This window comes from Opisthorchis viverrini (assembly GCF_000715545.1).
Source record: "Opisthorchis viverrini unplaced genomic scaffold opera_v5_90, whole genome shotgun sequence".
Classification (NCBI taxonomy): domain Eukaryota; kingdom Metazoa; phylum Platyhelminthes; class Trematoda; order Opisthorchiida; family Opisthorchiidae; genus Opisthorchis; species Opisthorchis viverrini.
In genome coordinates, this window is record NW_008751743.1 from 165,357 (window position 1) to 192,428 (window position 27,072).

Sequence of the window (27,072 nt, forward strand, 5' to 3'; positions counted from 1 at the left end):
GAGCCGTATTCAGTAACCTTTTGCGTAGTGTGTTCCATCTTCACGAATGACGATAAGTAGGACAGTGCACAGCTAACTCTAACTTGGAGGAGATACAGGCATTGCATTTGCACTGCTTATGTGAAATGACGCGGCGCCTCCAGTCATCTCCCCTATTAGTTCCGCTGCATCTGTTGCTCTCTATCTTGCTGTGGTCTTCCTTCAGATGGAATTTCGAAGCATTTGCCTTAGTTGTGGCATCCTGTTTCACATATTCATGAAGCTAATGAAGCCATCGAAATGTTCAAAGTTAAGGGATGTCAAAGAATACCTGATACAACCGAGGATGAATTCGTAGCATATAACTCCGTAAAGACAGATATCTCTACCGCCAAACTGGGGTACACATCCTTGACTGTATTTAAGTATCTAGAGTCAATAGATAGGCATTAGTTCTATACAGAGTTGTTGCTTGTACAGATGGCTCCTTGTGTTGGTTATTTTTAGGCAGTCTGCTACTCCAGAGGACTGACACTGTACAAACGTTGTGCCTATTTCTGTTCAATGAAGGTAGTATATGCACTTCCCCATCGGAATCAAAAAGTCAGGGCGATTGCACGACTGGATAAGTCCAAATGGATTATCTTGAACAACCTAGAGTGTGTTCAATCAGGTGTGAAATACTTGGAACCGACTGAGTAGTAACCGTTTTCGAAAAAGTTTGCTGACGATCGGTAGATCTATTTAGAGTTGGCCTACAACAAGGATTCCATCGGAAGAATTTACGGATAGTGGTTTCACATGGACGAATTCGTTCGAAGTAGAATCGAATACAAATATGGCAAGCTTGACATGATTCACTTGGAATCCGTTGCTGGTTACATGCTTACACTTAGTTACTGTACGGTTTGGAGAAACATGACGACTGTTGGTACGTGGAAAGTACAACGCGCTTATGGCAGATAGCAGTAGTAGTGTATACAGGTCGATAGTCCACCAAGCATCAAAAGGCTTAGAAATTGCAGTTAAGGCCAGAGAGGCTTGAATGACCCAGCGCATATCAAAGAGACTACTTTTTCTGGAAGACGAGGATGATTTGGACTGGACTAATCCCGGATACTAAGGGATGTTCGTCTCCCTGTGACGCAGAGTGAGTTATCGCGATGAAAAACTTGCCGAGACCAAAAAGACGCGAACAGAGATTGGAACAGAAGCTATGGCGTGATTCGGGGCAAACTCAAATTCCTGGGATACTTCTCCCTAGTGAATTTTATCGAGGAAGTTTCACCCAAGCAGGCATGCAGTAAAATACTAAACTGATAAGACTGTTTGTGACGCTGACAGTCTGTGTTAGTCGTAGGTCAGCGACTGAATGACAGATTCTGGACCAACAATATCGTCCCTTGTGTGTACAAATCCACTTGCTCACCGAGCGAACTTTCTTGAGAGGGCAGCTAGGTTCACGCCCGAACTGGTTCACGGGCTTTATCCACCTTCAACTCCTGGTTGCGTGGTAAAACGGGTGCCATTGGGTGTTCGTGTCATTCTGGTCGACTCCAGCAAATAGGCGAAATCTATCATGCTTCAGGTCACAAAATCAGATATGGTTAAATATCGCGTGCCTGTGGCTTTTATTAAGTTATTATTCGGCTTGACAACTCCAAACAATGTCCACCCAAGTCTATCATGTGTTGTTCTATGTGGAAAACGTGATTCCATAGAGACGGGTCTCTCGATAGGACAGCCATACAAATTAGACAACTGACGTGCTTGTACCTATGACTAATGGCCATCCGAGCGATCCAAGGGGTTTCGAGTATCCACATTGTAGAATCCCCATTCACCACATTCTCTTGCGAACAGTCATCCTCATGGCCTGGAGCAATTATTCTAGCTAGCCCACCTCAAAGGAGGTTAGCAGTTGACCTGAGGAGCACTGTTTAAACGAAAGTCATGTGAACGTGAATTCTACAAATCTTACAGTAGTAAAAGTCGTTTGAAGCGTCCGTCGTGCCATCTAACTGACGGGTGGGTCAGTTGATCGACACTTAATCAATCAGTAGGAAAAAGTGTGGCCTGAAACATAACAGACAGATTTTCGTCTGCCTGTTGAAGTCGCCGTCGCTCTAGGCGTTGGAAGACAAGCCACATGACTCAAGCATGAACATGTTCGCCTGTTGTGATGCTTCATGTGCTTCCAGTGTGCTCGTGGAGTAGTGGTAACACGCTTGTCTCGCATGCCAATGTCCTCACACGGCCAATGATATGCACTACTGATTAGCTCCAATAAGGGCGAAACCCGGGTGTAGTATTTTGGATGTGAATTCACCAGAATCATTTAGCCAGGATAGAATGAGGACTGTTTAATCCCGTGTCGTACTTGGTCAGTAAATCAAACACCGAAAAAGGTTTACTTCTCAACATGCCAGCTGCATTCACGGTTGTCTTTCGTGTTCGTCCGATTGATTCGTCCATATTCGCATATCCTACAGACAAACATCAACACACCGGTGGGTGGTGATCGTTTTTATACTTGTGTGACGAAATTTCACGCGTGTGTAGGTACACGCAGCGTAGCTATCGGCTCTCCCGACAACGGAGCAAACTGCTCGGGTCTTGTACGGGCGTGCAATATGTGGTACTGAATTCTGCACCATTGCGTCAAGTGGAACATGAAACAAGCGACAACTTGACCGTAGAATGCGATGCCGACTGAGGCAGAGGGAACAGAGATCATTCACGCGAACGAATACGCATCAGGATATGGTTTGTCTACGTCCTGTCTGCTTCGGCATATGTATCGGGGTGGTTACCCAGAGGTGCTACGCAGTCTGGCCGTGTTCAAACACAGTAGAAGCTGAATAAACAGGTTTCTTGTTCATTCAACAGATAAAGCATGTCAGTGAGTAATCAACGGAGGTGTTGTCGCTACCTGTTTATTGTGTATTGATGGAAGTATCACCAGTCTTAGACATATGTTAGCCGTTCCCTTATGAGTAACTAGTCACTTTCTACAACGGTGCTGCAGGATATAGGAATTCAAATTCTGCAGAGGTTTCGCTTGCCCTTCGGAAGCACAAGCAATAATGTGGGGCAAGTTTCTGGATAATCTACTAAGTTGGCGCTAACTTTCCACCTAACTTTCTCCTACAGGATTGCCTCGAATATATAGAATGTGGTACTCAGTGTCATTCATTGTCTGGACCAAAGCCAATTGTCAGTGTCCTCGTCTCTTCTGCGAAGCATTTATCAGCTGTTTAAATATTCCACAAAATATTAGCAGATGGTAAATGTAAAATCTATCAGTACCATTTTGGTGTCGATAAGAAGCACACCCTCTTCAAATGGACTTATGTTTTTCAAGATATGGACAAGCGAAATCTTCACTGTTTTCACTAGTGTTGAAAATCGGTATCGACCAGTTCCTTCAGTTTTACAAAATCTGGAGCCGTTATTTCTGAGACTTGGTGAATTTTTCGGGTCAATTACATCCGCGAGCATCATTGTATTCACCAACTAACGTATACAAACCATCGTTTTGTCCCTTTGCCCATACACACACAACATCTCAGTGCATGGAATGTTCATAATGTTATCGATCGTAGACACTGAGGCTATATCTATATTTCTAACATTGGAAGAGTAGAACATGAGGTATGAGATGTTACTAGGCGTGCATATTTGTAAAATTTATGGAGTTCCTAGACACATTGTGGTTACAGCATGTCAAGGCGTCACCAAAAATCGGACCAAGATTGCCTCATTCACGGGCTGAAGTTGTTGGTCCGTCTAAAGTTATGCTCTATTCTGGCAACGAATATGCTGTAAAGGTAACGCTTATTACTCCCTTGCACGTCGATTCCCGCTCCTTTTTTGCATGTCATGACATCAGTAAATCAGTAAATCGTCCGAAAACAAGTAAATTATGGAACCAGTTTGAACTCATGCTGCCTCATTTTCACATAACCTACGAGTTGATGGGAGACTATTGGTAGTCTGAGTTATTTAATCATTTTCGATGGTGTGAGTTTTCGGGATTGCAAATTAAAGAAAACGCTAACCGTTCAGCGTTGTATGGGAGCACCTTAAGTGGAGCCACTTTCGGTAGAGCGACTTCCCTCATCCTATTCTGTTTCGGCTGTCCGAGAGATCTTACGACTGTATATTAGCATGTAGGAAACATTTTGTCTGCCTCGGTGCTCTCAGCACTGTGTGGAGTGCGTTTCGAACATACTGCCCTGAATTTTGCACGTTTAGGTGTGACTCACAAAGCAGCAGGTTTTTAAGGTTGCTAGTGAAGGTGCCTGGCATTCAAACAATCCAATTTCTTGATTTTTTGCTTCACTACTTCGTAAGTAGTGTGTGAAGCAATGAGGATCGTGCTGGCGATTAGTCTGAAGGCCTCCATGAACAGGTTATGATAATCCATGCTTTTATCCACCATGCCATCCGAGTCCCCTTTTTAACAAGAGACGCTGAAATTGCCGTAGTGCCACCATTAGAAATATGCGCAAGGGGTCTGTTTTAGGCTACGGTTCAGCAGCATCACAGTGGCCTTCACTCCTGATACCATCAGGATGCAAAACGTTTGGAATTATGATCAGTTAGTGTTCGTCATCGGGACTATAGTGGATCGCTATATATACAGACATTCCTACAAACTACTGTTTCTGGGGCTAGAACATAGTCGCAATAATGAAAAAACTGAGAAGTGTTTCGAATAGTTTGAATTTTTCTGGAGCTCATTGCGAGAAAATTCGATGAACTCCTTGCAATCAGCACCCAGTTCATTCTCAACTAAAAATCCGAAATTCGCACAACAACCATGTGATTTATCAAAGAGGCAAGACATGTTCACGATAGGGTTTTTATTTAATCCGAATTGGGAAGATCTCTGCAACCAATCGGAGAAAAGGAAAATGGAAATTCTACCCACTAGATTTCGAAATGAGGAAAGTATTTGTTTGTGAGAGTAAATTTTGTCCGGCGCCATTGTTTATCCATGGCTTGGAGTGAAGTTTTTGTACGGAGTAGTTCAACTCTTCTAACGGGTATTGTGAGCTGAGTGTGACAGAATGGATGCTTGTGTTGTGTCGACGTACAGAAAATATTGTTCACACACACGACACGGTGGTGTTATGAGCAACGTTTATTACGAGTGAGTGTTGGAAGAGAGGACGGTGAACGGCAGCCAGACAAGTCAATGGAGCTCGATTGTTTTCAGCACAACTCCGTCTCTTACAACCGTGTACTGACAGAAACCATGATCTCACAGCAGGGAGAAGAAAGCTGATATTGGAAGAAAAAACAACCCTGTTCTTGCTCAGTAACACAACAGTAGATTAATCTAGAAGCGTCTTCATTCCCGGCCTTAGGAAATATGGGCAGAAGAACAAGTTTGGTGCAAATTACAAGGCGGAAACTTTTTCGACCGACAGCAGTAGATGTTTGACCTCCAACAGTAAAATGATCCGTCAGTCTGTGGCAAGAATACTCTATACAGCTAAACTGAATGCTGCTGCCTTCACAGGCCAAGGGCAGGGGGATGATCATGGGTGAAAGTGGATAGAGGAAGTGTTTTGAATTTTGGGGAAAATGCACGAAATATGGGATGAACCAACCGGAACTGTGGGGCTGGTGCTAATAATTAAAAAACCAAGACACTATTCTTATTGTTGCGATGGGGAGTGAGACAACCTGCGAACACGAGGGACCGAAGGTGAAGGGAGGGGGTACAAAGTGTGTATGTACGGAGCAAAACTTTTAAACTCTCTATTTATACGAATAGGCTCTTTGGAGAAAGAGAAGCCGGTGATCAGGCCATGAGTAACACTAAAGTATATAATTCAAACTTGTACTCCTGCTTTACTTGACCTCCTCTCGCATCACCGGAACTGTGAAAAAAAACGAAACAGGGGAAAATTGGAACCATTAAAATGACAGTTGCGATGCTACACATATAAATATTGTTTAGTTTTCCAGCAAATTACAATAATTTCTAATGCCACGGTACCTAGTTTTTGTGCAGTTACCAACTTTCTAAAGCGTTGTTTTGGTTCTAAAACCACGGTTTTCTTAGAGGAGGAAAATGATGGGTAAATAATCACAACCATAGGCTTTCGAATGGTTTTTGGCGACCTTTTGAGTAATTCTCTTTGTGAAAATGGCAATCACGCTTTTCACACATGGACACAACTTGTTGGTAGACTAACCAACATGATCCTGGTGCACAAGTATCGTTCCAGCACAAATAGCTGAAGTTGGCAGACGCACCTTATCACAAAGTCCAACTTACCATCAGTGAATTTCCTGGCGATCAGCTTCAGTGTCTCATCAATGAGTAAGACAGGCAGTGAGATCTTGATCACCATGAACCACTCTTCCAGTGTTAAAGGTGTAATTTGAAAGACTTTCTGTAGACCGAAAAGATAATTTAGAGTGATAGAGGACCAGAACAACTGGCAAACATTGGTAGAGCACTTTTATGACATTTAGACGGTTGCATTCAGATATAGAGAAGGAAATCTTGTGTCAGAAGGGTGAGTACTTGTATTTCGAGTGGTCGTTATAGTGAACCGTTTAACAAGTCTTTTGTTGAAGTGCTTCACGGTCGGTTAAACAAAGTCCACCTTCAAATATATTTTCGTGTATCTCTTCACTGAATGAATCGACAGAATCTTTTGACTTTTCCCATAGTTTGTTTAAGCATAGTGTATACATCAAATCGTTTGAACTTGGCGTCAGTTTCGGTAGAATTCAACCTCACTTTTATTCGACTTTCACCACAAGGCTTTTCGAGTGCTGTTTGTCGACGGGAAGAACAGACGACGCCAGAAATGTTCTTGGGTAATATGTTAATGCCACACTCAGTTCTCCCGTTCAGTAAAGAAGAAGAAAGCTGATTAGCTCCTAGGATTTTTTTTCTCGACAAATTGCGTAGGTCTTTAGACCTACCTCATTACTCATAAATGAAATATTCAGCTGTATTTAGTTGGGCCTCTTGTCAAAACCAAATTTGTGTGCAAATGAGGGTATCTGTTTAACAGATATTTGTTTTCAGTAATGACCATATCGCTAAGTGATTGTAAAACTCACATGTCTGGTTAGCTGCTCCTGTTAGGCTCGTTGTGTAAGCAGCACTTGATTTCCCCCTTCTTTTTTACCTGAAGAGTTCTGAAGAAAACGTAGTCACCTCTCCTTTTAAGGCATTTCTTCTCCCCTGGATGGCTTTGCTCGTTGGAGGTATCCCGTAGGAGAGATCGGCCGGCTAGCTAATATCCCTTGCTCTAGTGGATCGGTATAGTTGGGAGAGTGCTAGGTAGGCTGGGCTACGGTACTTTCATGGATCTCAAAGACAATTTGGAATTAAGATCCATCAAGTTATTGGAATGACTCCTTCGTGAAGAACCCAAAATACGGTGGATTGTCTCCCTGTTTTTAATAGTCCACTTACTGAGAAATCAATGTTTCAAAGTGGTTACGTGATATGAACTGGATCGAAAAATTGCTTGAATTGTATTTGAGCGTGTGCGCCTTGCAGCGATTTAAGAAATGATCGACTTTCAGAGCTACGTTTTATTGGGACGAATCTGTTGTGAGATCAGTCGATTTGGTTGCAGCAAAATCTTTTTCGGACAACCCAATTCCGTAGCAGTATGGGAGAGGCTGATTTGGTAAGCTGTGCCAGCATTACTACTTTGGAGGGCACTGATTATTTGATTCACTCCATCAATAGCTTAGCTGATAAGTGATGTTTGGTGACTGAATGGTTTGGAAAACATCAGAAGATAGTAAGAAAGAAATATGAGTTAGAAGAGCGGAGGTGTGTCTGTGCAACAGGTGTACAATTACTTGTAAACCACAACTCTCACTTTTAAGATACTCTCCCGTAGATGTCAGAATCTCTTCCAATTTTCGGGATGCTGGAAGAGTGAAGTAGCTGGGCTTAGCACGGTTTATGCAGGACTTATGTGCTGGCCAACTGACTAAGGATGGACGAAGTGTTGACCTGAGAAATAGCAACCACAGTGCTCCCTAATACAGCTCTTTCGGGACAAAATTAATGGCTGATTTAGGCTATGGTCTGGACTACTAATGAGTAATGCAAAAACTCGCGTGATGGATAAGTTTAGATGCGAAGATGGGGAGTCAGACAAATTAAGCACTGGTACTCACATGTTCAATGCTTACAATAATTATATGGTTTTTATTCCTCTGCTGTAACATGAAGAACGGTCTGAACGATGTGATAAAGATGCGAAGGAAACCAGTTGAATAACTGATATATCTGCGATGAGCATGAAATGCGAGTTCAAGTTCTTTCCAACTACCTTCTCAGGAGGCCGTTTTACTAAAGCGAAAAGCTGAAATTTGTGGTATGGAAACGAATGTGAATAGAAGACAACTCACCGAGAGGAAATCGACCTCAAGAATGAGGAAGTGCAATGACATACTGAGCACCATGGCCAGCATCAACCAGGGGTTCACCCACGGAGGCATCACGAAGAGAGACTGGTTTTCAGATAAGCTAAAAACAAGAAAAGGAAGCATTCCCCAGTGCAAGGTAAACTACATGCCATAAAAACTATAAACTACTGAATTGAAACGTCTTAGGAGGCAATAAAATATAACCAGCACTTGCGATAACTGCTAAGTGACATTCACCAAAACTATTTCATTTATATTTGAAAACTACAGTTGCTGGTGGCACAAACATCAGACTTATTGCTTAGCAGTACATTCCGCAAGTTTTATGCATCTGTTCGCCTCATAATTCTATCCCAGGTTAACGTCTGGTATTCTAGCTGATCAAGGCACTGGCGTCAAGAAAGATCAGAGGTTTTCGTCAGTTTCTTGGAATTAGGTTAGGCTCGTCTTATTTAGATGGATAACAGCAAGCCCTTATGTGAATAGCTTTTGAATTCCTCTGGACTCAGTCACGGTCGCAAAGTTGTATGCGATAACCAATCACCTCCTGTTCCTGAATTCTGCTAACCTATACTTCATAGTTTTCTATGGTTGGTCGATTCGTATTGGTCTAGAAAGCTCTAATTGTGTCGATTGTGGGGAGTTTGGCATGGTTGCGATTACCGCCAGTCAGAACGCACATTCTGATTCTCACAATGAAGAAAGGACAATAAGATCCACCCACAATGCATCACTTTGACCTTCCGTAACGTCCACTTTCACAAAGCAGTTCTTGAGAGCAACGGTTGAAGCAAAATTACCCTACTACACTATATTACCGCTTAAGTTTTTCTGAATAGGCAGTGTCAATCTCAAATTACAACACTTTCTTGTGTACGGACAATCGATTTTCTACCACAATCTGGGGGCGTTCCGCTTGCTTGAGTGAGTACGTAACTTTAGACCGAATATGACAAATATGGACCAACTAGTTCTCTACACGATCTTCTCAGCAAACAAAAGAGTTACCATAAAAATCCAATCAAACATAAAGATTACGTCAGATTCAAAAAAAGGAAACCAGTAAAACATGCTAACAAACTATAAATTCATACACGCACACACGAAAGCACACACAAATCCATGCACTGAACACGATGAACCTCGTGAGTAGGCCGCCACTGGTGGAATCAACTATTTCATATTTGGTTCATTTTATTCAAGATCTTCACCTACGGAGTCACTTGGGCCTTAGAGACATCCCAAGGACATGTGTAGGGCAGACCAGGAAACTACAGGTCCGGGTTCGGGGCAAAATATTGCCCAAGCGAATTGTTTTGCATATGACAGCGCTTCTGACTGACCAGTTCAGCCGAGCAAAGGGGCTTTCATGGTTTTCGTATTTGTTCAGCTTATTTCAGTCGTCTGAATTATTATACGTTTTATGTATACAGCCCAGCGGCAGCCTACTACTGAGATCCTAAAGGGCTCCACGGGGAATGTTGCCTTGTCGGACACTACAGGCTTACCATAAACAGCTTTTGATAAAAGGCGTTAAAGATGAATGATGGATACACTTAAGCTTGCAGGCGTTTGCAGATTCTCCGATTTCAAAGCGCAATACAAATCCTTTTCGTGCCATTTATCCAGTAACAATCGGCCACATTACCCTAGGAGCCCCTTTGTTCAGCATGAAATGGGAGGTACAACAGACTGTCATAGAGAATCAGAGTGAAATTGCATCGAACCACATGCACATTATCCGATTGTTTGGTCTCAGTCGTCATGACGACAGGGGTCAAATACGAGTAGGATAGACGGTGGCGGCGGCGGCCTACTCACCTGTTCATTGCGTTCAGCATCTCGATCAGAACGAGCACTGAAAGAGCCATAGTCATGGGTTTCGGATGCGTAAATATGGCGCAATCGATTCCCTCAAAACGTGACTCCTGAGCAAGACATTGAGACTGATGTGTCTAGACAGCAGACACAGAGAGAACAGAGAAACGGATTTGAATAAATAGACAAAAAAGGGGAACGGGAAAACTTAAAGTACCTGTTGAGTGCATTGAACATTTCAATTAGCACAAGCACCGATAGTGCCATGGTCATCGGTTTGGGGTTCTCAAATATGTGACAATCAATTCCGTGGAAATTGGTCTCTTCCGCTGGACACTGCATGTGATGTGTCTGGGGTGTGAACAGACATTAATCAGGAACACAGTTACTGATAACAGTGAAAGAAGGAAAACCATTTTCGAGCCTCACCACTGTTCAACAGTGTTTACTGTAATTTAACTAGCAATTTTCCTATCAAGATTTAGTGGAAATAATTTGTTTTCGATAACCGAAAGAAATCGGTTTTTCCACTTATGTTCCCTATGGGTACCGAAAATAAATAACCTTCTAGGAGTACGACCAAAGGTCATTTGATATTTTCCGCGAGTGGTGACTCCTTGCTTGTTTCACACGGTCGAATAATCAACCAGCTCCTCGTGACCATCGGTGTGTTCACTCTCATGTCAAAGAAGAAAGTTTGCGGATCTCCCAAGGAATGTTTATGGATAATGCTTGACTTGAGACATTTTAGTCAACTTGTCGAAACTTTCAAATTGTTAGATGGTAGGGTACCTTAGTTTGACAACTGCAGCCAATACTAGGGCGATCGTTTGACGAGGTCTGCGTATACAATACCCTGTTGGAAGCGAACCTCAAAATTTTGCGTCACTTTGTGATTAATTGTACCTATAAACGCGGCAAATTTACTTAAATAAAACCACAAAAAACGAACCGGGTCAAGACATTCTGAGTCGGAAATATATATCTCCTGGGTCATAGAAAGTGGAACACATGGATAGCTGAGGTATAAAAGTACATCGGACAGAAGTGAGGGACACTTGTACCGTATGAGAAAATGTTTAAGATGTCGTTTGTTCTGATGCACTAGCAATGTCATTGAAAAAAAGTTGTATGCTTTTACAAAGACAAGTGTGTGCTTGTTAGCTTTTTGTCCATAAAGCCGATTAATAATGAATTAAATGGATTAAATAACTGACTGACTTTTGCTGTGTGTTTGTGAAAGTTCCTATAAAATCACCCCCAAACTCATGGAGGGTTTCCTTAAGAGCTAGGCACGCACTATATTTCATTCCAATGGGCTCAAATGCACGGATTATATGATTTATTCGTTGTCAGTTCAACCTTAAAGATGAGAACTCGTGGTTGGCCACCACACACGAAAAGAGTAACTGAGTTTGTACATTTGAGTAGACCACTTGTGAACTGTTTACAGCTAGTTTATTACAGCTAGTAAATTTTTCAGCAGACAACAAGACAATTAGTAATTCAACCGCTTGCTTGAGAACCCGTTCTAAACATCCATCCGAACACAGTATTGTGTCCATAGCCAACTGGGTCTAACTTTCACGGCAATTAAATCCGAGATCCCCTGTTTTAGAGAGAGAATTCGTTTCATCAAGAAGGAGCATTTTGCAGGCCGACTGTACAAAATGCACTCGCTGTACGCATGATCCTCAACTACGGGCATTCTCATGAGGATGGCTTGAGTTCCATACAGAAACTTGAGGTTGCCTGGGAAAGCAGTATGCTGACCACTTCACTGAAAGCTCTTTGTTATCAGTGTCTTGCAAAACAACGTGTTCGCTACATATTCCAGCTCTAGATTCATAGGACGGCAGTTTTAACAGATACTTCAATCGGTCATTATTAGCTGCACTTTTTTGCCCTTCCGCTCGCTTACACCTGTACACCTAAGTTAATTTCATTGTATGGTCCAAAGTAAAAATTAGCCACCATCATTATCCACCTTGCCAGGTTTATCTCTGATCTGTCCAGAGATATGATATGAACTGGCTAGCTTGATCTGCAATACTTTGATCCGACTACACTACGTAGCCAACTTCACTAAACTGCTTTTGGGATGTTCGACCTAACCAGGTATCAGTCCGTTGATAACAACTTTAAGCTTGGCACGGACGATACGGTTGGCGGTAAGGAGCAAAATTTTCCTTTACCCTTTCTCGGTTTGCTTCTTTTGATTATCAGGAAAGTGAGGGCAGATGTTCAATGAGCTGGCTTATCCCAATCGTTCGAAGTCTGCCAGACCTAACTTTGTGACACCAAGAAGAGAATTTGACGGTATTTACGCCGTCGAGTGTGAAGAATATGAAATGGGACTTCTTCGAAGTAGCCATGTGAATTGCATTGCCAAATAATGGCCCCGATAGTTGCATAGATGGTCAAATCATCCCCACGTATACACCGGTGCCTGATTATTTATGGGGTTTTTAGGGAAGGGTGTAAATATAGAGCAGTCACAAAAGATTAATCATCCAAGTTTTACACACCTATAGGTTCAGTTCTGCTCACAAAGCGTGTATCTGAATGCGGCGATTCGAGCTATTACAGCTTCGTTCATCGAGGATAGGTGAATGAAAGAATAAGTGCCACATGTTAAAGCCAGTGCCCTAAGCTGCTCAGTGGGGACAAATGGATCTGTCTGTTCATTTAGGGAGTGAAATCTGCGCAGTAAAGTTGATAGCAACCACCAGAGTATCCTACATGGAAAGATTACTTTGTCAGCATGCCTGTTTAGAAATCCAGCCATACGAATTCTGCCCAGTGTGCTACTTACCAGTTGATAGTAGTTGAGTTGAGGACCTTTAGGATACAGTGTGAACCACCATGCGGCGGCGCCAACAGTAGCGCATCCGACATAGCCTCCGACAGCCAAGTAACGGAAGAAGAGCCAGCCAGAAATAAGAGGATCCTTGATGTTGCGTGGAGGTCGATTCATGATATCCAAATCAGGTGGGTTGAAACCGAGTGCTGTCGCTGGAAGACCATCTGTGACCAAGTTGACCCAAAGTAGCTGGACAGGAATGAGTGCCTCCGGAAGACCGAGCGCCGCAGTAAGGAAAATACTGACAACTGGTATGGGGGTGAATTTATAAGGTCGAAAACAGAGTCAGATTCCCATCGAACAAACTGAAGACAGCCAAACTAGAAGTTATATTATAAAACGCAGAACAATACGATCAGGAATCTTAGAGATGTGTACGTCCCATTAACCCATAAATCCAGTTTGAAAACACTCCCAATGCCTTCGTAAGTGACACAAACGTTCACCAGTTTCGCCTGATCTATTTTCAAGTGAAGTAGCTGGTTGAGCCATTCAGCCCCCAATAATGCTCCGACAGAAACACTTAACGTTATTTGAGGCCCAGTGTCTTACACCAAAATCTAGAGCATTCAGACATCTAGTGTCCTCAGGTCTTGGCATGTGATCATACTTTCTCTACGGAATGGACCACATCTGACCAGAAGGACCTATGAATGTTTGAGAAGATAAAGGGGGTGAGTTGTCCATTTTATTAGAACAATGTATTCTCACTGTTAACATTTTGGTTGCACTCTTCTCACTCTTGATGATGGAAAATTAACCAGGTCTTTCGTAAATATAGTAATAGTTGCGTACAAATGCAAATTCCAAATAAACACCATTCCACTTAAGACGTCAAGTGGACATCTGTCAAACGTTTGACTGAGCATAGTCTGGATAGTAAATAAACTCCAGTTCTAGCAGAATTTCTATGCAAGTACTGGTGAGTTGGTAAATTAATTCCCGTTGGGCTCAAGAGGATTCAATGCATACGGCACGAACGAAATGATCGGGAGGTCAGCGGTTCAAACCGAACCGTGGCATCTCGACTGCTCCTGCCTGGGCTTGGGCGACCGGATAGTATTTCAACCGGCGTGTTTTATCGGCGGGTATGCATTGAAAGGGTGTTGCAGCTGAATTTATTATTATTATCTAGTATTATTATTATTACTACTGTATTCCCGTCATCGGTGTCCTAACAATCGAAGTTACAAAGACATAGTACAGCTACGCCACTAAATAGCCGATAATTGGTTGTGCTGGAACAGTATTCCCTATATGCGAGCATATTTTAACACTTACAAGTACGGAAGCCCACCATCAGAGTTAAACACTGATGCTGTGCAAGGAAGACAGAGTTCCATGGAACGGACCCACCTGATGAATTTCAAGCAACACAGTTCTACAGAGCTTTCATTGATCTTATGAGTTACCTTGAAATCCCAGGCCAGGATCTTAATTGATTCAGTGGCACAAACAAGGATCATAATTCTTGTTGTGCAAAATTGAAGCATTAGAGGTAAAGAACAGAGTTAAGAAACTTTTATGGTGGGTTCTCATACACTGTCAGTGGCAGTTACCAAGTTAAAAGTGGATACCCTCAGAGCAGTTCAAACAGCAACGTTGTGTTCAATAAAATACTAATCAAACGCTGCTCAAGGGCGGGAGTAATGACAAATACCTATTCTACCCGGGCCTTATCATATCACAAAAGTTTGTGATGGACCAACTTCATGTAATTGGTTTATCAGCTGAAAGTGTGTGCGGCCAGGTACGATAACCTGAATCACTATCCGTGTCATCATCTTCATTGCTAATAATAGCATCATTACCATCATCGTCGACATCACAATCATTAGAAGCATAATAGTCGACTAACAACACACCAGTATTAAGTACAGGAGTGTCGCAGCACGGGGAAAGAATGCTCGAGTAATGAGGGAAAAGATATCAGTAGAGAATGGAAAATAGTCTAGCAAAGACAGGGTTAAAGTGCTTTACACGCTACATTGTTTCATCGCAATTGCCAGAGGAACTGGTTATGTAAGTCAAGTGGTCATTTCACATTCTTTTTATATACGGTAGCCACATTCTCTTGGGAGAAAAGGCAAGCAACATATCAGACAACGCAATTTTTACATCAGGCTGACGGAATTTCTTATCACTGACAGGCAGAAAAGCATGAGGGAGGGGAGCAAAGTAACAGGAATAGTAGCTCTTATTAGGTAATGTGGTTTATCCTTGTTCTGATGTTTGACCTGTTATAACTTCATCTTAGATTTTTCCACCAGCTGATACGTGGATGATGTTAAAAATGCGTCTTTCCCCAGAAACATGGCTCCCATTTGTACTCATCAGTTGATTGTTCACAGAAGGGAACAGGTGGTTTTCGGCTTGAGGAGACACCGTGGAATAAATAAACAGCACCTTACGTGAAATATCGTAGTCTTTCTCAGTGGCTCTGAATAATAACAAGCAGAAACACCTTGATATTGACCAGATCTAGGACAAACAATACCAGACATTTTCTTTCCGCGAATAGTGGGAAAATGCTTTTCAACTAGTCCTCTTAAGATTTATACTTCCGAATTGTCACAAGTCAACTATCAAGGAACGCATATTGAGAAACAAAAAGTTGACAACTGTTCCTCTTAGCATGGAGCATAAAAAGCTCTGGTTGGTATTCAGAGGTCTGACAGAGCTGAAAATTTCTGCACGAAGGACACTATTCTGCTTCTCGACGGCATCCATCATCCAGATGCAAGCGCTGACATTGTTGGTGGATAATAGGAAACAAAATGATTGCAAGTTTTGTTTCTGACATTGACGATTGGGGGTCAGTATTCAAACAGACAAGTGACTTCCTTATCACGCAAGGCAAGCGGAGTGGTAGGGACACCAGATGTTTCACAGCTGCCGGATTATAAAAAAGCATGCCGCCTTGAGATCAGAGAAGGTACTTGTTTATTTGTGAAATAACCAGCGAGGTTAGACAAGTCTCATAATCCTTTTAAATTTCCTCGGGGTTTTTGTTTACATTAGAAGTGCTGTTCGAACAATAAATTCGGAACGATTCAGCAACGAGTCGCATCCTATCAATGCCTGTAGTTCTAATCTTCAAAAATTAGTGCGTATCGTAAAGCGATATGCTTTAGTAAAATGCGACGGGGGAAATGTTTAATGGAACCTACCCTCGCCAATGTTGGACGAGATCAGATATCGAATGAACTGTTTCATGTTGTTGTAGATGGCGCGACCCTCCTCTACGGCAAGTACAATGGAGCGGAAGTTGTCGTCAGCCAAGACCATGTCGGCAGCAGACTTTGCCACGGCCGTCCCGCTACCCATGGCAATACCGATTTCCGCCTTCTTCAGTGCAGGAGCATCGTTCACACCATCACCGGTCTAGGGGAGTCAAGAAGAAGTTGAGTTGAGAAATATCATCTGTTAGCCTCAATCAGTGGCCGCATTATTTGTGCTTCTGTACCCACCAGCAAACAGAAATTCGCTTCACATAACCACATGCAATCGCAAAAGGACCAAAAGGTACTTCCACCAAAAACAATTGTGTAACGACCCCTGGGGAAAATGCCTCATTAAACAAAAAGGAAATGGCATTTGAAGCTTCTCGGAAAAAGTCCACTGTGGCAGTAGAGAATATATTTTCCGTAGGCATATGATAGAATTATCCTTCGAGTTGGAAGTCACGAATATTCTTGAAGATTTACGCTCCAATCACAGATGTTTAAGACTAGTCCGTCTGAGTCACAGTGGATGGGGTAGTTGTACCGCATGAGTTGAGAGACTCAGAAGTTCCATATGGAGATAATGAAAGTGATCCCACCAACAAGGGCGTTTATGCAAGAAAAAGTCACTTTACTATTCGCACGTAAATTTGATGCAGCCAAAGCTATCCAGCAGTTGTGTCGAAATTCCGGATGTGATGCCAAATTTTGGCACAAAATGTCCTAATACATGATGGTTCACTTTTGTAATTTTGGACAGCTTATTTAAGGAATCTTAAATATTTCGCGTCAGGACAGTCCAGCTGATCACCGATCATCTGTCCAAATGAATCACGGTGTGGGAGCGGCAGAATGATGATGATCAGTGCTAGGCTGTTTTTTGTTAATACAGTGCGAAAAATGTTCATCACCCTTAAGGTATCATGGAAAGCGAATCCATGCTCAATTCGAGGTTTTCACACACAAATTTTAGGTGAGACTAACCATGGCGGATACTTCTCCATCCTCTTGCAAGAACTCCACAATCTTGCTCTTGTGTGCTGGCTCTACACGTGCAAATAGTCGAGCACGTCTGCATGCCTCTCGTTGCTCTTCAATCGGAAGTGAATCGAATTCTCTGCCAGTGAATGATTTCCCGCTCGTTGGTTCATCTTCACCGAAGATTCCAATACGCCGGCAAATGGCTTCAGCAGTCGCCTTGTTGTCACCAGTGATCATGATGACCCGGATGCCAGATTTTCGGCACTTGATGACACTGTCCAGTACTTCCATACGAGGTGGATCCAACATGCCCACGACACCGACGAAAGTTAGGTTTTGCTGAAAAGTAAAGAAGCGGAATGCAGCTACATTTTCAGACCACTGCAGGTATAGGAAAGAACGAGTTCATAAGTGTATGTGTAGGCCATTAGGAATCTGTGGTGGTATTCAGATGACCCCACTTCCTTGTTACAGACTCATATAAGGTTATACAGTGATTGGAATTGTGACTATAAATCAGAACTACTTGGATCTACCGATCGCACGTTTGCAGATACATAACCGCGGATGACACCGGGTCTACCATATTTACTATGCTAAAATGACTGGATGGTATTCTGGCTTTTTCTTCGTCAGTGACCTCGTGAGTATTTGGTAGATCAGGAATTCAAACCGAATGTTTTAGCTGATGTGGCCGAATCCAGATGGATTTGACCACGACATGCCTTCTGTTGATATTGTGACCCATCACTTGGGTGTGAAGGGACTGACGACCTGAGCTTTTTGGTTAGCACTTTGAAGTTTTTGACCACAGGGTCATGTGTTTGCGTAGACACTTATAGTTTTGAGCTTGACTATGGAACTTTAGCTCTAAGTGCCTCAGTTTTGCGGTTACCGGACATATTTACCTCCAGGCCACCTTGGTGGCTAACAAAATACTCGTGACTTTTCAATTCATCCGCTCCACACTTCTTCACATTTCCAACTCGGAGCCATTCAAGGTTGCTGAACTTCAGTCATTTCGGAGAATATTTTGTTAGGATACTGTTGGTTGCTTGAAGCAATAAAAATGTTCGAACGATATGATATCTCGGTCTACTGCTAAGCAGCCTGATTTTCTGTGTTGCACCTGTTCTTCTAGCTTACCCACTACAAATTTCGGCTGGTGATTTTTACGACGACGAGTAAACTGCTTGCTCATATTTCGCAATCGTCGCTACCGAATATTCACGTGTGTTCATCTCCGTTTGTTTCTTTCCAATGTAGCTGAGTACACTCTGCAGGAATTCACGCTCGATTTCAGGTCGCACCTATCTGGCTATGATTCACGTGATGGAGGTCGCTCCACTTTGCACGTGCTCCAGGTTATTCTGCTCAGGTTGTGCCCAGTCTGCATGTGATTCCTTCTCTATTGGCCCCGGTCTCTGTAGCTGATTGTAGTACAGTACTACGGGTGTGATAATACGCGAAGTGGACTATACTTGGAACTGTGACTTTTTGCTTCACTTTATGTGTCTGCTGCCAACCGTTCGCGTGTAACGTTACCTTTTGTTTGGTATGGTTACGTTCATTTGTAACCTTCCAGTTGCCTGATGGACTTTACTGGCTTTTCCATCCTCCGCTTTCTCTGTGTACCGTTTGGCCTGTCCCAGAAGCCCATTTAATGTACTGACGAGCTCGGTTGTCATCTAGAGGCCATGTGGACTTATAAATGTCCCCTATAGCCCCCTGAATTGCTCTCGCTTGCTGTAACGTCCCAAGGGCCCGGCGACTTCTTTCCAGACCTCGGATCCGCGGATGTTCGAAAAGCAGCGAGGCCCGGCTCCGTGGGATACAGGCCCCAGAATCCCACAACGACTGAACAGAGTTTGTTAGTGCCAAGTTTCATCCTGATAGCTTTCTGGTTGCTCAGATGCCTTCGTACATATGACGTCCTATTTGGTCACAGTTACGCTATTGCTCCCAGCAACCTATGTTAGATAATCTCTCCAAGAAATGAGTCACACTAAATATGGTTCTGTCAATCTGACTGAAGATTGGGTGCATCCTGATGGGTTATTACCACGGATCAACCAATAGGGATATACTTGGGCCGGTGCGCTTGTAATCATTCTCAAAAAACGCATTCATAACCTACTCCAGATCCAAGGTTTCTACCAAAACACACATGCAGAAAGTAGCCCTTAAATCGAATGAATATTTACTTCGTAGTTGACAAACTTGGAGGAGTCTTCGAGGTTCATTTGGCCCTTGGCTGGTGGGCTGTCAGAAGTAGCGAGGGCCAAACAACGTAGAGTATCTCTGCCTGTTCCATAGGCAGCGACATGCTTAACTATTTCTGCTTTCAGCGTTGGGGTCATTGGAACCTTTTTGCCTTCTACACGAACGAATGCGCAGCGATCCAGCACTCCTTCTGGAGCTCCCTTCACGAACATTCGTGGGCCAGTTTCAGAGCCGGTGTTGGGGATCTTTGAGGCCGAATTTGGTTTGGGCAACAAGTAGACTGACATAGACTTGCGGTCACGGGAGAATTCTAGGGTGAACTCTTTGGTCCACAAATTCTAAAGTACGAAATATGTGATGGGGATTAACAAACTGATATGTAAACAAAACAATATTGTCTTCTTATTTCCAGGTAGGAAGCTAGGAGATTTTGGTTACGTGTGAACAAACCCTTTATTCAGTAAAACGAAAACCGTGTTTACCACTACTTACGAAATATTTTACAGTAGAATGTACTAAGAAAAATCCGGAGTCACGCCATACATGCATGGTGAACATCAAAAGCTTATCGCCGAAGTAAGGTATTAATGTTTGAAGACATCCGGGCAAATCAAAGGCTAAATAAGAACTTTTAGGAGAATTGGCGATGATGAATGAAATGCAACAACGAACAAAACAATTCGATGGCTTTTGCTGCTCACACTTTGGGCCCATCAGGGCTGCTAGCTCATATTTTGAGCTGGATATACGCGTATTTGTGAAAGCGACAGACTCCACCAATGACCACTTTGAGGCTTTTGGCCTGTTTGACGGAAATATTACAATTTGTTTTTAACTGAGACTTTATATTCGTTCAGCGTGGACGTGAACCCGTATCGCTAGGACATTCATCAGCTCTCCTTTCTTTGTTGTTTCGAATTGGATACTACACGTTGTCTACCGACGGCACAGTGTTCAGGTTTTTCTGCGCCTGAACAACTGGTAAGTTGAAATCCCGTGGAGAAGCGTTACACACGACCTAATGATCTTCCCCAAACTTGTTTAGTTTGGAATACATTAATTCTGTGGATACAATAAATTGACGCAAAAATGTGGTGGCTTCAGAAGATTAAGGACAATGTGCACATGTGGTGTTCATGGTTTGGTGATACGCTTCATTTTTATTCTGACGCAATGTGGGATCACCCATCACTGGACAAACACAAAATTTCTGTGGCTTTATGGCTCAATGGTTAACTATTTTCCGTAGGAAGACTAACGTCTATCATGAATTGTCCTCGTTACATGCAAATTGTTCATCCTCAATTAGTTGCGCACTAGTCATGACGCCCAAAAAGGATAACCCAGCTTTGCAAGGCTGCCCGGCTTGTTAACATTTAAGGACCTTATTTCTGGGAGGACGCACAACTCAACCCCCAAGATCTCCTAGGTACGTGCAATCGTAACGAGACCATGGCCAGAAATCTAACAAGACGATGATGTTTGCTGCGGTTAGGTATTTGCAGAAACAGACGAACCTCGCGTACAAATTGCTTAAACTGCGAAACCACCACTTCGTGAGATGGTGAAGAACAGTGCATTTTAAACGCGCACACAGGTGAAATTCACCCACGTTTAGATCATTGCGTGCCTGAAGTTCATAAGCAGTTACTCAAGATCCTGATGGCAGCGAATCATTGTGCTATCGGCTCACAAGTAAAGTATTGGTTTTCTAATAAGCAATCAGTTTATTTCGCTCTGTTCCACAACCTTCCAATAACCGTAGCAATGATAAGCAACATCTCTCCTTAATCATGGTTATGGAGCAGTTGGTCACACTTGTTATTTGATACTATGGAAAATGTATGGGATATCCGTCAGCATATCTCGTCATAAAAAGTAAATGCCCCCCCTGAGGTCTCCATAACGAAGTAATTTGTGATTTTGATTGAGGCTTCACTGCATTGCTACTGCTATCCATTATCTGAATGTATGCCAACTAAACACTAGTTTATTTCCAAAGTGACCTAATCAAGTGCAAACACTGGGATACTGATGCTTCACGGGTAACCTAATGAACCATCAATCATGCGAACGCTATTTATCTTGAGAGTCAAGTGTGTGACTTTTATAGCAACATATTTCGTGACAAGATTTGGGATTGAATAATAGGGGGATTCAGATTTCTTGAACTTTTCGCCGTGGTGTTTATATCTGATGACTGGAACACCTGCGGCCCACAATAAACCATGATACACATACAAATGATAAGAGCGGAACGATCGGTTCCCTTTGTCCCACTTATTTCGGTACCTGAAATAAGTCGAAAGATACAAGAACAGACTATCAAAGAAGTAACCACAAAGAAGCTTAAGTTACTGGATGGTCCCAAGCAAGCTTACTTGGATCTGGTGATTGCAGACCATGCTCAAATCCTTTTTCGACAGGCCAGACTTGGGCGTTTTGTACACATTCATCTTCTCCACTAAGCAGCACAAAGCAGTCTCTGTGGCTTCACCAACCTTCTCATACACATGCTTGCTGTCGTTGTAATCGATTGCGGAATCGTTGCACATTGCACAAATGTTAGCGATTTCGATTAGACCATCATATTCCCCAGATTCGACACGTTGGCCATTCAGGAAACTAAGGTAGGAAACAATTGATAAATTCACAACCACAGAAAGATTTATTGTAGAAAACGAGTGTACCTAATTGTTCAGGTCGCCAAATATACCATGGCATTTTTGAATCAACCTATTAGGGACCAGTTGAACACGAATTACTTGGTGCGATTGGGAGGAATAAATCAAACCGTGATTTGCTCTATTGAGCTCACTTTAGTTCAGCTTTTATTTAACTTGTAAACTAGATCTAATTGAGGGGCTTCTGTTGTCCGCTTGAAGACTTCAGTTGAAGCTGAGGCAATTTTTCAACTCAGAAGACTGCGCTCTTTTTGAGAAATAACGTTGCATTTTGCACTGTGCACTGGAAAAGTTGGGTCTTGTTGCATAAAGTATCATCCTTCTTCAATACGGCTCTCAGCCACCATATATGAGTAGTGTTGGGTGAGTAGATCTCATTGATATTTATGCAAAGTTCGAATCCGCCTTCAGGCAACCATTCCTCGGATTTCTGTTTGTGAATATTGCTCCACAAATCCAAGTCACTTTCACTGTTTTACTGCTAACTGATTTAGCTTCGCCGAGTGAGATCCGAAAAAAGAGACCTGTGGTTTACTAGACTAATTCCGCAAACTGGACGAGTTAGATCTCCCTCCATTCCCAGTTACTCACTAAATGAATAGGGACAAGCGTTTTAAGTATCGTGTATTTTTAGCGAATAAGTGGAGGGTTCCGCCTTCCAGTCACTAAACCTAAACTTCAGGGAAGAGGCTTCAAAAACTTATTTGTACTAAATTATTGACTCACACTTCGCCTTCCGGGGCGTACTTGGATCCAGTAATTTCAAAATGATGTACTTCGGGAGCGCGGTCATCTGTCTTGGAGAAGATGAACATTCGGCAAACGCTCATTTGATTTGTTGTCAGTGTGCCAGTCTTATCCGAACAGATGACGCTAGTGCAACCCAGTGTTTCGACAGATGGAAGGGAACGAACAATGGCATTTTTCGCCGCCATCCGACGTGTACCCAAGGCCAGACAAGTAGTAATGACGGCCGGTAGACCCTCTGGGATAGCAGCTACAGCCAGAGCGACAGCGATCTTGAAGTAGTAGATGGCGCCTTTGAGCCATGATCCGCCATGAGCGGGGTCATTGAAATGCCCAATGTTAATGGCCCATACAGCGACGCAAATGATTGAAATGACCTGAAACGATGGAAAAACTGGTGATGTTTGGAGAAGGGACAGCTTATCAGCAGGTTAACCGTAAAAGCTGTGCGATAGGCGGATACTTCAAGAGATAGAGGATCGCAATATGTGGTGGGAAATGAGTAAGAATAGCGCGGATCACGAAGACTTAAAACATCGTTGTCTGACAGGGACCGACAAATTTAATCCCATCGGTGTCCATCAACCGCTGTGTTAATTTTAAAGAGGGCAAAGCTAAAATTTGAAGAGTTTGGATTGGAGTGGTGTTTGTGGCACTCAGAGTCCATGAAATCCTTGTCAGCGCATGTAACATTTATGCTTTCTCGATTAGCAACCAAAAGAAAAAATCATTAACAACCGGTTGTTGGATCAACACCTCCTGGGAAATATAGTAATCTGAATTTTGTGTAGCCTCAACAGTTGAGTTAATATGTTTACATCCCCAACTCAGGCAAGACGAAGTTTGCTGTCATCATTTTCAATAATACCATCGCTCTTCGCCTTCTACAAATGTCCCTCAAAACCCTTCAATCATTACACAAGTCGGATGTCTATTCTTATCCTGATGGTAGGTATGCCGTAGCAGTTCTGTGTTGTCACATGTAACTGCCAATACCGTACCAGTCCCAGGGCAGCTTCTGCTAGCGACCGTTTGGGTGCTGCTGAGAGATGTGCTGAATCTCTCAGTTCACTGGTCAGTCGGTGTCCAGAGGTAACCTTTTAACCATACCGGTTGGAACATGTGGCCTGACCCTGGTTAACTCAGGTGGGTTGATATGCGAGTTGACTTACGCTAACATACATGCAAGCCACGACCATTCTCACACTAGCGTGAAGATAACCGATTGTGGCTTTGTACATGATCACTACCAAGGATTGGTATCAATCGATGGCAGTCAGATAATTCGTTGTCGCTGGTGGTCAGGAAGAACAGGCTATAAACATTCACTTCATGTAGTTCTGTGACCAACATTAGTCTTTATTGCAAGGTTGAATCTTGAAGACAGCCTTGTTTCCTGGATGAACGCTGCTCATAGGGTTGCTAAAGACTCTACGGCAACCCGTAACCGGTTTCGCTGATCTTGAAGCTCAGTGGGTATGCACAGTCTTTGCGTTTCCTTTGAACCCAAATTATACGAAGTTCGCGCACACCGATTTAGTTTTTGTGAAACTCGTGAAAATCAAGCAGGAAGTTGCCCTCCTTCCGTATGACTTCCACATGGTCGATCACAATGGGAAGAGGATACGTTGAAAGGGTTGAGGTTGAGGCAAACGACAGCAAAGATCCCTTTGCTACTTTCATTAAGGGCATATAGTTAACATTTCTCAAGTATTTAGTTGGGAGAAATACACTGGAATGGATGCAGCAGTGAGGGTCGAAAGTGATATTCCAGATAAAATCCCTAAGATGGATGATGAAAACCACGGTGAACTAGAGGCACTGTAGACAGCTAAAATTGAATCAAGCAAAAAATTGCCGAACTAATGCTTTCTTCTTCTAGTGCTTACGACATGGTATCAAGAAGAACCGCAAGCACAAAAAAAAGTGTTTGCTACATTTCTTAGGCACATGACATGGCCGATAAGATATTTTCACGTCGTATAAGTGCCATAAGTGGAAAAATACAACGCTATTATGACTAATGAACTTATTTTGAAGAGCTTGTTGGATGTTTTCTGCTCGGTTCGTGGTTCCTTTACATCAGGATTTCGAACTACTATCAAACCTAGCCTGGTGGGCCGAGTCCCAAGCAGAGCATAGTTCAATATATAGCGAAGACAATAGGACGATCGTTAAATGAAAGTGATCAGCATATATGCTAACAGACAGGTATTGTTGAGTATATATCTGGCCGTTCAAACATACATGATGTCATCAACTAGTTCCCGTGGTTCACTGGTAGGTGAGTTTAAAAAAGGTAATACTTTTGGAAAAGAAACGCACTGAAGTGGGGCCAGATATTTTGTCATTTTCTCTGGTGATACGGACCTCAGATCAATCTGACTGTCGGGTGTTAAAAATCAAATCTACCACCTAATTACAGAAAAGCCGAAGCACTTTTGTTGTCGGAAATTTCACTAATTCTGAACATAATTTCTTCACAACTGAAGTGTAGTACTGGCAAGTAACCTGCTTCAACATCGTTATATGCTAGAGAAACTTGCCTACACGAAAGGTCGCAAATTACTCAATCGATGGGAGCACGCACATGAACCGGGTCTCTCGAAGAGAACGGTTTATGTGCGTCCGTCTCACAATGCCTGAATCTAGTGGAAAACACAAAGATATCCTTTAGAATCGTAATCAGTTTATCATAATCAAACCGAGAATTATCTTACTGAGTTAACCAGTTCTCTGGATTGTATTGTATTATCACAGTCTGGTTGTATTTGGTTACCTTGCTTTAACCGAACGCATCATCTTTTTGTTGCTTCCACAGTGAATAATGTCGTCCCCAAACGGGCGGTAACATATATTGGTTTCCGGTTTTCGAGTATTGGAAGAGGCAGATTAGTCTCAATAATACTACATTTCCAGTCTATATATGGAATATCCATTCAAGGTCTAAAATACACTGAGTGGTAGCCTACATAGATAGGAACACAACTCCAGTTACCACTCTCTTCAAAATCACGCGAGCGAGGCATTGATCAATTCGGCTTGTCGGCCTGCATAATCGAACTGGGAATGGGAATCGATCGGCAATATTCTACTGATGTCAATCAAGTGTACTGAGGGAGTGCGCAGCCAGTTGCATCCATAGTTTTGGAGGAAATGCAGTTCTGAAGGTCACCTTCATCGCACACTGCCTATGAACACGCAGGCAAGTAAGGCTTGCGGGACGCACGGTACATGGTGCACCTTTGTGACCGCGCACCGCAGACAAACACATGTGCATCGGTTTCCTTAAGCACACACGCATTTGTATGCTGTTGTCGTTACGGGAACACATACACTTACTGTAAGTCTGTGGTAGGTTTGCCACCTCCGTTAAAACACTACGTTGTGCCGTTCACTAAAACATGCAGACGCAAAATTCACTTAGTGCTGAGGTGCCATCACTGACACCATCATCCACGTGAGGACGACAATCCCGTAAAGGTACATTCTTAAAAACAGTCCATTCCCGTACACTTGTGTGGTTGTGTGCGTACAGTGATGCTATTAGGCGCTCGATGGAGTCAGTGAACACTTCAGGAACTGAAGACCAACCGATAAAGGCTGGTTGGGACGGCCTCTGACACTGTCACCATTTCCTATTAGCGCCACTACCACCCGGTCGAAAAACGTTTTGTTGTCGTTCGTTTTTGTGGCCTTTTATTTTATCTCACTTTATCATTCTGCCAATGACGTTTTCTAGGGTAGAGAAAAACCGGCCCTGGGAATGGACTATCAGTAGATGATATAGGATGAAGATGGGCAGGGTGTTCATAATGACGGAACTGTGGCTTACTTTGTGTTCCCATCACTGATCCGGTCACGTGACGAAACAGCCTACGATAATGCAGTACACCGAAGTGAAATAGTTGTTTCGGAGCCGCTCATTGTCATATTCATCTAGATGAATATTGTAAGAGACTGCACCGGATGATGTTGAGGCGATCACTATTCGTGGGTCTGCTGGCGACAAATGCTGTCATTGGCAGTTACTCAGGAACTGTCGATGGTCCTAACTGGACATATTGGAAGGCAAGTAACAGGCAAGGCTAACAAGCTCGAGTGACGCTCGAAATCTCCTCCAACT

General features: G+C 42.9%; 1 protein-coding gene across 1 annotated transcript in view; it reads right to left on the bottom strand.

Moving 5' to 3' along the window:
• Nucleotides 1-4,831: 4,831 nt before the first annotated feature.
• Nucleotides 4,832-27,072, bottom strand: part of T265_04922 (hypothetical protein) — a gene marked incomplete at both ends in the record, with an annotated part of 34,667 nt that continues 12,426 nt past the window's right edge. The window contains 10 exons of the mRNA XM_009169790.1: nt 4,832-5,873; nt 6,275-6,392; nt 8,389-8,506; nt 10,228-10,361; nt 13,040-13,335; nt 16,258-16,471; nt 17,296-17,631; nt 19,497-19,853; nt 21,897-22,140; nt 22,926-23,323. Of these exons, the coding sequence (XP_009168054.1) occupies nt 5,845-5,873; nt 6,275-6,392; nt 8,389-8,506; nt 10,228-10,361; nt 13,040-13,335; nt 16,258-16,471; nt 17,296-17,631; nt 19,497-19,853; nt 21,897-22,140; nt 22,926-23,323 (2,244 nt within the window). The remainder of the gene's footprint in view (nt 5,874-6,274; nt 6,393-8,388; nt 8,507-10,227; nt 10,362-13,039; nt 13,336-16,257; nt 16,472-17,295; nt 17,632-19,496; nt 19,854-21,896; nt 22,141-22,925; nt 23,324-27,072) is intronic.